The sequence below is a fragment of the Saccoglossus kowalevskii genome, chromosome 18, assembly GCF_978046115.1.
Source record: "Saccoglossus kowalevskii chromosome 18, keSacKowa6.1, whole genome shotgun sequence".
NCBI classification, from domain to species: Eukaryota; Metazoa; Hemichordata; class Enteropneusta; family Harrimaniidae; genus Saccoglossus; species Saccoglossus kowalevskii.
In genome coordinates, this window is record NC_140658.1 from 663,089 (window position 1) to 678,177 (window position 15,089).

At 36.1% G+C, this 15,089-nt stretch overlaps 1 protein-coding gene across 1 annotated transcript in view; it reads left to right on the forward strand.

The window, feature by feature from the left end:
- Positions 1-9,566, forward strand: part of LOC100370824 (kinesin-like protein KIF23) — a 45,253-nt gene extending 35,687 nt beyond the window's left edge. Inside the window, exons 11-20 of the mRNA XM_085493320.1 lie at positions 1,193-1,289; positions 1,421-1,530; positions 2,519-2,621; positions 3,062-3,270; positions 3,933-4,043; positions 4,177-4,519; positions 5,068-5,204; positions 5,704-5,871; positions 6,900-6,961; positions 9,013-9,566. Coding sequence (XP_085349446.1) covers positions 1,193-1,289; positions 1,421-1,530; positions 2,519-2,621; positions 3,062-3,270; positions 3,933-4,043; positions 4,177-4,519; positions 5,068-5,204; positions 5,704-5,871; positions 6,900-6,961; positions 9,013-9,028 — 1,356 coding nt within the window. The 3' untranslated portion in view covers positions 9,029-9,566. The remainder of the gene's footprint in view (positions 1-1,192; positions 1,290-1,420; positions 1,531-2,518; positions 2,622-3,061; positions 3,271-3,932; positions 4,044-4,176; positions 4,520-5,067; positions 5,205-5,703; positions 5,872-6,899; positions 6,962-9,012) is intronic.
- Positions 9,567-15,089: the final 5,523 nt, after the last annotated feature.

Below are 15,089 nucleotides of genomic sequence, written 5' to 3' on the forward strand. Positions count from 1 at the left end.
GTAAACAATGTTAATATTGGGGGATGTGGTGACTCTGAAAAAGGGTGTTCATTTCGAATCGAGACGAGACGAGCAGCCATTTTGACATGCCATAATGCGCATGCGCAAAAGTAATGGAGGCAATTTGTGTGACGTGATCAGTGGCGTTTCAGTCTTTTTGTGTGAAAATTCCGACCCACGGCCTAGTTTGTTCGAATTCTGCTCTGCTCACTTGACTTTTCTGGTATGTGGAAAACCAAGTTTCGGGATTTGTGGTTGAGTCGCAAAGTATATGGGAAGTGGATTATGCGAAGTTCGTCATCACAGTACGAAGCCAGATGTTCGGTTTGCAAGGTAAATTTTGACGTTGCTAGCATGGGCATCAGTACTCTCAAAAGTCATGAAAATGTGGCTAAATTATTAAAGAACTTCAGTATGCTTGATTTTGTGAAAGCTGTGCCTTCAACATCGACTGGAAATTAGCTGATGTTGTGACAGTTAAGGTTAATAGACCCGAAGTAACGAGCAACACACTCACTGCTCACTCTGGTATGGACACAGCAAGTCTTACAGCAGAAGTTTTGTGGGCAATGAAATTTAATGAGTTAATTTGCACTACAGTTATAAAAGTTGTGATGATATCGGACAGTTATTTCGAAGGATGTTTCCAGACAGTGATATAGCAAAGAAATTCCGGCCGCAAAACCGAGCGAAAAAAAAACTATTGGAAAGCGGAAGCAGGTGGTAGGTTGGGCGAAATGAGTACTGTATATCATGATCATGTTTTCATGAATGATTGAACAAATACTGCTATATTTTTTTTTTATACAAACTGATTTACAAAGGTTCTGAAAATTATTCGAACAGTCAGTTAGATGGCTTGCATACATTGGTTTGCTTGCTTTTAAACTTGAAAGTGACATTTGATGGCATGCTGTGTTATAAGGTGATCAATATGACAATTTGTAAATCTAGAGTACATATAAAATGACTTCTTCATTTCTTGTGTATATTGTATGTCATTTGAGAAATTCCAAAAAATCAAGATAACCTACTGGTGCTGTCAAGTCTTGTTTGAACAAACTGACTCTCCAAATGTTTTCTTTTCAGAACCGATAAATATTCTCGAAATAAGTTATCCATGCTGAATTTGAGTGTAAAACTGGATAGATATCGTTGTAATTGACATGTGAATTGTATTTCCTTTTTTCAGCATGTGATGCGGTTTGCTGAGGTCACTCAGGAAGTACAGATCACAAGATCAACAACTGTTAAGTTTGATGTTGGTTTGACTCCAGGGCGAAGGCAAGGTGAGTTTTAGACATTCAAAATTAAGATGACTCAAAAGATTTCATTCACTTTATTTCAACATTAAACATGTTGAAACCACTAGCCTAATTCATGTACTATATCACATTAGATTTTTCTTCATTTCTTTCAGCTAATCAAATGTACAAAGAAGCCCTTAGTAGAGTTCAAAATGATGAAAATGCTGAATTGCCGGTATTACCACCAATCCCATTCTCATGGCCAGAATTCCCACCACTACAGGTAAATTACACTCTCCATTACTTAGATTTTAGGTTTACCACAATTTTATGCAAATTTTTATAAATTATTTTACAAGTTAACATATACCAAAATGTCTTCTCAAAATGCTTCAGTAATGTCCTTGATGATACGCATTTCAGACTATATTTTCACTGTACGATGTACACAAACGTAAATTTTAGTAGTTTGTTATTAGTCCCCGTTCGTACAAAGTCCGAAAACGGGGACTTGTAATTCGGTCTCCGTCCCTGCGTCAGTCCAGAGTCATATCTCAGAATCCCTTGGACCGATTCCGTTCATTCTTTGCATGGCCCTAGTACTTTATGTGGGACATATGCACATGCAGTGGTTTAGCGATTCGATTCAAAATGGCCGACTGGCAGCCATCTGGTTTTTTGAAAATGTTGTATTTTGGACATGTTTTGTCAGTTTTCATTCAAACTTGGTACATACATGTACTTTATACATGTTAGGATGCATGTCCATGACAATTTGTTTCAAAATCTGGTCAAGGATGGCCGATTGACAGCCAGCTGACTTTTTGGCCTTACTACTATATTTCCACAATTTATGTATCATTTTCATTCGTATTTGGCACATACATCATACATATCAGTGTGTTTCATAATCAGATCAAAGATGGCCGAATAACGACTGTTTTTATTTTTGGCCATATTACTACTACACGGAACACGCGTTTTGATGTAAATAAACAATCTGTTGTATACGTCACTTGGAACTCAAGTTTCAAGGACACGCTTGCGACAATCCCTCCGCTTTAATATGATGAGCACAAAAAGAACTTTCAAAAATTTAACAGGGACTGTATCATTTTCAATGACTTGTTTATATTATACTTTTAAAGTTGTCAGTTGACTTTGTTCTCCACTTCCTTTATTTTTTCATATCAAGCCATTCATTTTCAATTGTCATACCTCCCATGTATTGTTCTATATTTGTAACCTTCAATACATTTGATTTCTTGTAGGTGACTGACCCCAGTGATGATACAACTCATAGAAATCTAATAACTTTCCTAATAGAACAAATAAAACGAAGAAATACTGTTCTGGATGATTTGAGCAGAAAACGTAAGTACCGGTATATCAATGTGTATACAAGTAAAATAAGACCAAAAAAAGGTTTTGCTACAAATTGCATGTGTCAAAAGTAAATCTATGCATCTTATTTTGTAATTTAGCAAACCGGTAAAGTGCATCATTTACGGTAGAAGTTTGTAAGTACACTCAAGTTATAGTATTCTGAGTAAATAAGTGTTCTCTCCAAAAATGTTAATCACTGGCTTTAACAAATTGCATAATTATTCCAGAAATGAATCTGGAAGTTCCTATGATTGACATACTCATTGAAACATTCACACAATAGATAGAAATAAACTATTTGGGCAACAGGATAATAACTGGCAGTGTCAGACCAATGAGGCAGTGTTTGTATTCTTGGGAGAACAGTGAATCAGTAATCAAATGTCACAAAGTTGAGTGGTGTTAACTCTCTCCTTTTTCACCACCAGATTCCGATTTCAGGCAGCTGGTAATAGACTTTGAGAAAGAACATGAAGATTTAAAAAACAGATGTTCTCAGTTGGAAAGCAAACTTGCAAGTAAAGATAAAGAAATCCAGAGACATGAAAAGAAAATAAAAAACCTTGATTCTACAAACACCATGTTACATCGGCAAACACAGTTATATGAACAGGATCTCAGAGATCTACAGAATCAGGTAAAATTGTTAACAAATAATTACAGCAACGCTGAAAATTTTATGTTGGTTCAGTGTACTTTTCTGACTAATTGTATGTGTTCATTTATGTAGAATTTCAAAGAACATGTCACAGAAAGTGAGTCACAGTCATCTACTTTGTATTCTTTTATCAATTCTGTGTAATACAGTATGGATAGTTGGACAGCTTCTTCATCACATGACTCACTCTTAACCAATTAATGCCATTTCATTTAGACATAGCTATGTCACAATTTCGATTTTAACCGAAGTGAAGATATGTAATGTTTGTCATGCTTTTACTATTCATCCCATCACAATACTGAAAATAAAAACAAATAATTTCTTAGATACATTTTTGAACTGGTTTCTGAATAAAGACTGTTTGATATCTTTTATATTTTTTGTGACATGAAATGAAAAGCTGTATATTATCGAGATTTAATATTGTCAAACATTTTAAAAAGTTGCCAAATAATTTTGTGAGATTCTAGTAAGATGTGTTTTCTATTATATACAATAGGAAGCTGTATCTCATAATGCATTGCATATATGTTGAGCATTATACTTACTAGTGTAAACTACCTCCCGATAAGTAGTGTATTAGCGAGTCAAGAAATTTACTAATTGGAGTCATGTTTTTATTCTTGACTGCTTTACAGGTTTCACAAAAACAAAGAGACTTGAATAAAGTGAGAGATGAGAAAAAGAAAGTTCAAGCAGCAATGAAGGGTATCATGGAGTCTGAAAATAACAGATGGGAGAAAGAGTGTGTAAGTAAACTATAATTAAGCAGTATGTATATATGTGACTAACAATTTAATCTAAATATCAGCAATTGCGAAATATAAAAATTATTCATATTACCCACATTTTTTAATGATTATTCTGCTTGTTGAACTTTAGGCAAAAAGAGTAAAAGCTACTCAGATTGAAATGCAAGGTAAAATCTGGGTGAAGGATGAGAAACTACGTCAACTGAAAGAGATTGTAGGTACTCCGAATGACTCTGATAGTGGTGTAGTTGAAACCACACGAAAACCAAGAACTGCCCCAAGACCACCACACACACGTAGTAAGACTTCTGGTGATAACAAAGGAAAAACCCCTGGTAGATACCAGTCAAGATCTCCTCCACCAGTTCCTTCAAGATCACATATACCACCTGTACGTCTGAAGCATCGTAGATCTAAGTCAACTAACTCTGATGTATGGATTGATCACAAACCAGGTACCACATTAGAAACTGGTGAGTACTCTCCAAGTTGCTTTGTAGCTTTGGGGATGTCCCTTCAAAACCTGCTTCGTTATTGATTCTGAAATAAACTGATCAGAAATACTGTCTTGGTATTGATTGATGTTTACAGAGTTTATGGTTTTCCTAAATACTTTATTCTGGTGCTCGCTGTAAAGATCAAATTATGAATGTAGCTAGAAAAATGTGCATATATACATTTATACACCTATACACTCCTAGTTAGCCATTCAGTCAGCTAATTGCCTTGCTAGTTTGAAAATTGCAGTCGCTTCGCTGAATGGTTTAGTTTTTAAAACACATTATTAAAAGACATAACACTTATTAAATATGCCCACTGTAATGACCAAAATGGGAAGGGGGGGTTCTTGTATATATTTAATGAGTGTCCTGTTAAAAAATGTTGTACTGAATGAGTGTACACAAAAATTCCTCAAAACACAATTGCTGGAGACTTGTTTTTATTTGAACAAATGTGGTATATCAGTGCACAGTTACCAGGAAAAGTTTGCAACTCACATCTCCACATGGTTTATTTATAGAGACTGTGTTAAAACCAAACATCAAAAAGAAGAAAACAGTAGCAATACCTAAACAGAAAGATATGAAGGCTGACAAATATATCTTAACACACCAAGAAGAAGATTCACAGGGTGAAATGGAAACTCAACTCATTAAGGTAAACAAAACATTACATGAAATACTTGCCGGGCTAACCATCCAAATCGGAATACGAATAATGAATATAAAAACAATCCTGTGATGTTTAGACACTCTCCCATGATCCTGCCACCTGTTGTGGCACTTCAAGTCAGTGGTGCTCATTTTCAAGTGTCAGTCTCATCTGCCAGGAATTTAAAACAATAAAAAATATTGATGAATTTGAAGCGTTACCAGGAGTGTATCTTTGCCCAGCAAATTCATTTATTTGGCTGTCGTCTCACTATTTTATATCTTGGCAGAATTCCCACTTTCAACCTGTATTCAATGTTGATAAAAGCAGACACAACAGCCCACGCTCTGATACATATTCATGGTAAATGGAACACAAAGTTGCATGTTTTGTCAGTTAATCTACGACATGATATAATTTATCACTGATTGATGAATTCAGCTCCTTGGCGTGTCCAATCTGTAACTAATACTGATGCTTTCATTATTTATTTTTGATATTACAGGGTGATGTATTTCAAACAAGAGGTGGTGGACATGCTGTGCAATTCACTGATATTGAGACACTAAAGCAAGAATCTCCAACTAGCAATCGTAAACGTAGATCATCACAGCCTGTTGTTGCTGCTGAAGAAGAAGCATCTAGTGGTGATTGGACTGATGTGGAAACTAGGGTAACTAATATTTTGTTTACTAGTTTGGTACTATTGTATTTTAGTGTTTTGTAATTTTCTGTTCTAAATTGCGAAGTTATTGTACTGTATTAAGACTTGCCTATTTAAACAGATCATAATAGATAGAAATAAATAAAAATACTCCATCATTTGTAGACCAAATTCTATCGGATTAACTATATGTGAGTGTGCAATAAGCAACTGAATGTGTTAGCTCCACTGTCATAATAGATGACAGAGCAAAGCTGTTCATATAGGTGAATGTCCATCATTCATCAACATTTGCATTTTCAACTTCTTCTTGAAAATTACCATCTCAATTGCTTTGATACCTGGTATGTAGCTATCTTTGTTCATTTCGTCATATCATCTCCAACAATTATCTATTTTTGGTAAAAATGGTATTTTTGAATTCTTCTTAACACCTTTTTCAAGTATTTAGTACTGTATTTGCAGTGATTTATAAAAGAATAGGAATACTTTATTTTCACTTGGTGGCCATTTTTGATGAATGGTGGATTCAGCGAATACCGTACATCTTTTTTTCAATATGCTTTCAGTAAAATTAAACACCATACAAAAAAGTCTTCAACAAAAATTTATTGCAGCTCAAAGAAAGTATTTTACAGTACATGTATGCTTGTCATTAATTTAAGATTCCATAATTCCTCTTTGTATAATGCTTATCTAATCATAAGAATTTGTCATAGTATTACGGTAGTAAAATACTGAGAACTCTCGTGCACATCATCAGATCACATAACTTTAAACCTTTACCCCCCACCCCCGTTCCCTTGCGCGCACACATAAGGTTGAATTTGGAAATATTTGCACAGTATTATTTGTTGATCAGAATCAACTTTTCATGCATGTATTTTAAAAGCGTTATATTAAATGTTAACATTGAACTGATCTAACACAAAAATTAAAACTGCATCAAACGATACCATGAAGCAAAATGTTTGAACTATTAATGCAAATTGATGTACTGTGGTCACTTATGATAGGATATTATGTGTTTATTGCAGTGTGCAGTTGGTATTGAAGGTAGACCAGGACAGAATACACCATCAGTTATGCATACTACAAAGTAAGTACCATTAATGGGTGATGATTGATGCGACTTGCATGTGCAAGATACAAGTCCTAATTTAACAAAGATTGTGGCTTTGATTGTGTGCAGATCAAAATGAAAACATGAGAAATGGTTGAAATGTCTGTATTGACTGCAAATGACTGCCAGATCAAAACTTGCATTCATATATGCCACTGGGAAGGTGCATCCAGTTGCAGACAAATCACTGTTTATCAACACAAATCTTGCACATGTGTGACAAGAAGACCACCACACTTATAAAGTAACAAATCATTTTCATTTACTTTTCGATTGAATCAATTTCCAAAAAGTTCAAAATGACTATCTGTGATTATCTCATTGTAAGCCATCAGTATGCAATTCAACCCTGTTTCATTGTGGGGTATACTGAAGTTCAACCCTGTTTCATTATGGGGTTTGCTGAGGTTCAACCCTGTTTCATTATGGGGTATACTGAAGTTCAACCCTGTTTCATTATGGGGTATACTGAGGTTCTACCCTGTTTCATTATGGGGTATACTGAAGTTCAACCCTGTTTCATTATGGGGTATACTGAAGTTCAACCCTGTTTCATTATGGGGTATACTGAAGTTCAACCCTGTTTCATTATGGGGTATACTGAAGTTCAACCCTGTTTCATTATGGGGTATACTGAGGTTCTACCCTGTTTCATTATGGGGTATACTGAGGTTCAACCCTGTTGCATTATGAGGTACGCTGAGGGCTCTACCCTGATTCATTATGGGGTACGCTGAGGTTCTACCCTGTTTCATTATGGGGTATGCTGAGGTTCTACCGTGTTTCATTATGAGGTATGCTGAGGTTCAACCCTGTTTCATTATGGGGTATGCTGAGGTTCAACCCTGTTTCATTATGAGGTATGCTGATGTTCTACCCTGATTCGTAATGGGGTATACTGAGGTTCTACCCTGTTTCATTATGGGGTATGCTGAGGTTCTACCGTGTTTCATTATGAGGTATGCTGAGGTTCAATCCTGTTTTATTATGGGGTATGCTGAGGTTCAACCCTGTTTCATTATGAGGTATGCTGATGTTCTACCCTGATTCGTAATGGGGTATACTGAGGTTCTACCCTGTTTCATTATGGGGTATACTGAGGTTCTACCCTGTTTCATTATGGGGTATACTGAGGTTCTACCCTGTTTCATTATGGGGTACGCTGAGGGCTCTACCCTGATTCATTATGGGGTACGCTGAGGGCTCTACCCTGATTCATTATGGGGTACGCTGAGGGCTCTACCCTGATTCATTATGGGGTACGCTGAGGGCTCTACCCTGATTCATTATGGGGTACGCTGAGGTTCTACCCTGTTTCATTATGGGGTATGCTGAGGTTCTACCGTGTTTCATTATGAGATATGCTGAGGTTCAACCCTGTTTCATTATGGGGTATGCTGAGGTTCAACCATGTTTCATTATGAGGTATGCTGATGTTCTACCCTGATTCGTAATGGGGTATACTGAGGTTCTACCCTGTTTCATTATGGGGTATACTGAAGTTCTACCCTGTTTCATTATGAGGTATGCTGAGATTCAACCCTGATTCATAATGTGTATGCTAGAACTCTGATTCTTTCTTTGTGTATCTAGATTTGACCCTGACTCATGATGGGCATACCAAGATCAACTTTTATTCTTGATGCATGTCCCTGAGGAGGTTCACAATTTTGCTAATTAGCATGTGAATATCTGCTAAAAAATATCGCTCACTTATCAACGCTGTGGGCAAAGTTGTCACACAGCGTTGATAAGTTGCAGCGTTGAAAACAACATCAGGGATCAACACTGTTTATTTTATCTTTGAGTGTGAGTAACTTGCTCTTGGAAACAACACATGCACAGTGTAATGGCCTATATTGCAATAGTATGGATTATTACAATGATTTCACGCAAGGATGCATTAAACATGAAATGCAGTTTATATGTAATGATGTAACTGAAATTTACTTGTAAATAATTGCACAATTTTCAGGCCTGTTTTGTTGGTTGAGCTCTACTATTAACAATTTTTTTTCTTGTTGTAGGCGAACCAAGCATTAGGGCGTCATCATGTCTCCTGTATAATGAAGAAGTACAGCTATTTCTATCACTACAGCTTCATTACCCGAATTTTACATTTGTCGCTCGCTATACGAATAATATATACTTCATTTCTTGCTGTGAACTAGAAAAATAATATGGCCAAGAAATTGATATACAATAGGCAGCACATATTTTACCAGCATTTTCTATGTCTTTTTTGAACTTTTATTACAAATGTATGTTAATCAGTATTGTGCATCTTGTGAATTGTGTTGTCTTATCACACTGCCATTTGGGGGGGGGTATAAATATAGTAGTACATATAGTTTTGACGCATGGCTTTACACCGAACACATTTAAATGTGTCAAGTTTGTAAATATAGCGTACCATTACATTTGATTGCACATGGACTGTTTCTTTTATCATAGTTTACTGTCTACTTTATTCTTAACTTGTATATGTATTCACTGCCATATTTTAATCAATGAGTTTCATTTACTGGTCACTTTAAATTTATTAATCATTAAATCAAGTAGTAAAAAAGTTTTACCATTATATCGATTTTTTGGTAGAATTTCTTGCAATAATTGATATTAAAAAATCCATAACTGTTGACAGAATTGCTGGTGATATTATTCCAGTTGTGCATAGTAATGAGGTCATATGTCATCCCAAGTTGTGCAAATTGTGCCATTATTATTAATGGTTTCAAACCCTATGGTTTTTCAAATTACATCGATTTGTAATTCAGCAGGCCCACAATTTCACAAAAATTTGTCTTTATAGAAAAAAGCTCAACCAAAAAAATTGTTTTATTAGCAACAGCTTTAGGTGTTTGTATGGAATTTATTTTCACAGGTTTTCAACAAGTATATAGGAGAAAAAGTATTTTATTTTCACTGAATCATTAATTCCCAGCGAAAGTAAAGTATTTTACAGTATTTAAGATTAACAATGTTGTAATCATTGTTCTGAATATTAAAATGTTCAGCTTGCAATTTAAGGTACATAGACACTTTGAATAAATAAAAAATTACAGAATTCGTTGATTTGTAATGTCGGCAGAACAATGTTTCCTCATTTTGATATTTATAAATTTCAATTGCAATTAAATCCAACAAGCTAATCAATGAGAGCAGTGTGCAGCGACATCAATTGAAAACTTTGTGAAATATATAAAGATGAAAGAATCAGACTTTTGAATATCAGGCAAGTGTCATCAACATATTCTTTATGGACTGGATACGGCTTTTGCGGCCCGAGGTCGTGCGGCGGAAGCCGTACCCATTACATTACATAAAAAAAGTCTTTAGTTATGTTATTTTTCGCTCGTCTGGCCCAAAAGAAAACCTATTCGATTTCATCCGGGTTTCGATACGGGCCTTTTTACTGGTGCGGATTTATACGGAGGATTCTAAATGACGCAAACGCGTCAACATCTCTCATAAAATAGACCGGTACCGCATGACAGGGATCTATAGACAAACTAATGTCACCAAATATATCCACACATTACGTTTTAATGAAACGGCAAATGAACATAAGTTTATAACAATATTTTAACGGTAATAAATACGAACTCGTTATAAACTTTCTTTCTTATGAATGGACACTACCGTCCAGCTAAGTTGGTCATTTACTGAGCGTCCGACAACGGACGATTTTTTGGAGCTGATGTTGTAGCCACAGGTTAAAAAAATGCAAATATGGGTAAAGACGCGTTAATTTCACAGTTGTTAAAAACCGTAGTCGGTGAACGAGAAACAATTGCTTGACAAGAAGCAGTTTGGTTTACAGTTCCAGATTCTGGCGTAACCAAGAATATCTGAAATGCGCCGACGATCTTCCGTTGAGAGACAGTATCGTCAGCTGGCATCGGTGTCGCTGGGTGTATCCCGCGACACCGATGCCAGCTGAATGTGAGTATCGTAGTGCTGTAAACTGACACGTTTTTGTGACCAGTTATATTTATGATTGGTTGTGGTTGAATGCCGGCTTTCGTCAGGGTAATAATGAGTCCAACTGGTGTTTTTGGTATATTTTCCATCCACAGAATAATATCGTCAGCCATTATCGAAGCACAGACGCAGCGTTGTTTATAAACAGAAAGTAGTTCCAGGAAATATAGACGCGTTTACCAAATATGGTAAACGGGGCCCCGGGCGTGATATGGAGAATTATTACATATGTACTGCAGTTTGTTTTGATTCGTCCTTGAAATCAAAATCGGTATTTCCACAAAGCATATGCAAATGAGGTCCGAGAGCAAACAAAGTAGTCCCTTCAGGAGTACAGTTTTTCGGAATAAACAATATTTAGAAGTACGATATTTTCCCCTTGGGGTACATGAATATACTTGCCGAGTGACATGAAATTTGAACAAGAGTAATGGTACTTTTAGGCAGTCACTTATTTTGGCCCAAACTAATTTGCATATCACCCATGCAATAATGTTTTCGGTATTTTCACGGTCGATATGCAAATGAACATGGTATTTTCATTGGCTACCGAACTATTTTTATTTTGTAAACACATTTTCGTCTGCTATTTTTATCCAGTTCAAATCGTTCAACAACATTTTTGGCATGTCAGGTGTACATCACATGGAATACTACGATTGGGAGAACTTAATGTATGTTGATCACCTGGAAACTGAGTTTTATAAACCTTGAAGGGCTCTCAGAAGATCTACCAGCAGTAAAATCAGCGATTAGTATGCAGCCGCAACCATCAGCATCGAGATACCAGGTTTCTGCTGGTGACGTTACGGCGTTACTCAGTTCCAAATAAAAATTACCAACGCCAAAAGAGCAACATTTTAACCGGTAATCAAGACTCAGTCAATCCACGACCAGCAAGCAACATCACACACGAAGGTGTAGCGTGCAGCCACAGTCCATCAACGAAGGACTGTGGTGCAGCTAAGCGACAACCGCTGTCGACGAAAGTCACCCCGTCTGTGGAGTACCGCAGTTGCACGGCATGTTTGCCAATGCACAATTCTGTGGCGGAACTTTTAACTTCAACATAAACTGTGTATCATAGTCGTCCAGTTCAAGTTCTGGTTCTGCCGTGGCCCCAACTAAACGTCAACGAGTTATTTATTCGGACAGTGACTCAGATTAGACGTCTGATTATTTTAATTTCAAACAAACAGTGACACGCGTTCTCCGGGCGCGTTCTACACTGACACGCGCTGCTAGGGCGTAACACTTATATTGGAACATATTAATGGGCAATGGGGTTCCCCGACCTAAATTCCATCCCGGTTTGCACGTTTTTTCTTTATTATACGAAATAATCAAGTATGGAACATATGTAATAATAACAGAACCCCACACCCTCCCCGTGGCTTTCGTTGCGTATGGAAGTTATTTTCACTCGAGATGCGATGTATTCTGCTGTACTTTCACTCGCTTCGCTCGTGAAAGTACGGCCGCAGGATACACCGCATCACTCGTGAAAATAACTTCCATACGCAACGAAAGCCACGGGGAGGGTGTGGGGTTCTGTCATATTATTGCACGACTCGTGCATCGGGATTCCCATAGCGTTACGAAGCCGGGCAATACGAGGTATATGATAAAAGACTGTTTTACACAACTTTGGCAAAAGATGGTGTGTCATTTACAAATATTATGAAGAGAAGAAATGCCAATAAGTTGTCACCCAATCACGCTAATGATCTGTTATTGCAAACTTTTTCAGTTTGTCTATCAGTATGACACATTTAACTAACGAAATCCTGGGACAAGTCAATATAGATCGCACCTGTCAGTTTCTCGTTCCATATTTGAAAAAGCTCAGGGTCACTATAAAACCTTGGCGACTATTTGGGGATCCTTACTTGATTACGAGGGTACACCGTTCGGATAAATGTGCTCATTTACGAGTGTTACGACATGCACCATCGAATGTGTCCTGACATTTCATACTGTGTCAGTACAAACAATTTGTTTGGATAATTTTGTCTTTTATTATATAGAAATGTATATGACTGAATGAAATAAACTGAAAGGCAATCGCATCGTGATCTCCTATTTAGACCGTGCCCGAGTCCCCCTCTATTATTTGAAGTCTCCTGTTGAAATCGGTTTGACCCAAATTGTTCTAATCACGTAACGATCCCCAGTCGCGCTTAGCAATCAATTTAGCTGACAATGTTGGTTTTTGGAACATTATGGTGGTGAAAGAAGTGATAGATTATTAGTATTTGGCGGTCAAAAACAATACCTATGTTAGCATGTGTTCTCATCAGATTGTATTTAAAGTGTAGTTTGTGTCAGTGTTGAAACCGATTAACTCTTAATAGTGGTCCACTCAGTACATAGACATATTTAAAACCCATCTGGAAAATATTTGAAGATCTGGAGATAGCGACCAAGTGATAAGGTTATATCCCAATATCAATTCCATAGATTATTTAAAATTACTGTATGTACTAGTAATAACGTCAATCAAAGTGTCTGATTGGTGAAACGTTAACAGTATGTCTCTAATTGGTTAAATGTTAACAGTATGTCTCTGATTGGTTAAATGTTCACAGTATGTCTCTAATTGGTTAAATGTTCACAGTATGTCTCTAATTGGTTAAATGTTCACAGTATGTCTCTGATTGGTTAAATGTTCACAGTATGTCTCTGATTGGTTAAATGTTAACAGTATGTCTCTAATTGGTTAAATGTTAACAGTATGTCTCTAATTAGTTAAATGTTCACAGTATGTTTCTGATTGGTTAAATGTTCGAAGTATATCTCTAATTGGTTAAATGTTCACAGTATGTCTCTAATTGGTTAAATGTTCACAGTATGTCTCTGATTGGTTAAATGTTAACAGTATGTCTCTAATTGGTTAAATGTTCACAGTATGTTTCTGATTGGTTAAATGTTCACAGTATGTCTCTAATTGGTTAAATGTTCACAGTATGTCTCTGATTGGTTAAATGTTAACAGTATGTCTCTAATTGGTTAAATGTTCACAGTATGTTTCTGATTGGTTAAATGTTCGAAGTATATCTCTAATTGGTTAAATGTTAACAGTATGTCTCTAATTGGTTAAATGTTCACAGTATGTCTCTGATTGGTTGAATGTTCACAGTATGTCTCTGGTTGGTTAAAAGTTAACAGGATAAGAGATTCTAATTGGTTAAATGTTAAAATTATAAGAGCCTCTGATTGGTTAAATGTTAACATTATAAGAGACTCTGATTGATTAAATGTTAACACAGTCCCTCAAACAGTATGGGTTAATTCCATGTTGGCCAGTGCAACTATTATGTCCGAAAATTCTAGAATGTATAACATTATATGCTTTTTGCTGATAAGTGAGAGTAGACATTGAACTGAATCTTTTGAAGTCTTATCCCCAAGAAATAATCCCCGAATAGTTGACGACGGAAAATGACGAAATCGACGTCACAAATTTATTAATTTCACTACGCATATTAATGGGCATGCTCATATTGTAAAGACAGCAACAAACAATGAATATGTATAACATTAAAAAAGTACTATTTAATAATTAAATAAAAAATATCAGATTTAGCTTTCTGGAAATATTATTAAAGACTGCAAACATCAAGGGGTAATATTGACTGCCACGGGGTCTAATTTAAAAAGTCCTCTATGTGAAACACGCCTTCTGGTCATATCGAACATCATTATAAGAAACACATGTTTTCTAGGATGTCCTTCTAGAAATATTACAATAAATATAACTGGATTTTTTGATGTGTAGAAGCAGCTTACAGCAAGGATATTTAATAACTTTGATTTGTACACGTTCAAACTTTTTGGGGGTTTGGTGACCAACTACAGAACAATAATTAAGAATCATTGCTCTGTAGTACTCAGAAAAAGATTGACCTGTACGTTTGGTAAAATCGGGACATTTGAATGCTTTAGAAACAATTAAATTGATTGTTGTTGGTGTGAATTCCGAGGTTCTTTAATAAAAGGCGGTGCAGTGATCGTCGCGCCGTGCTTCGTTTGATATGAGACATTATATTATAGCATTATCAATACCAGTGGATTTTATGACGTCATTGCAGCAGATTATTCGCGATAATGTATTACATTA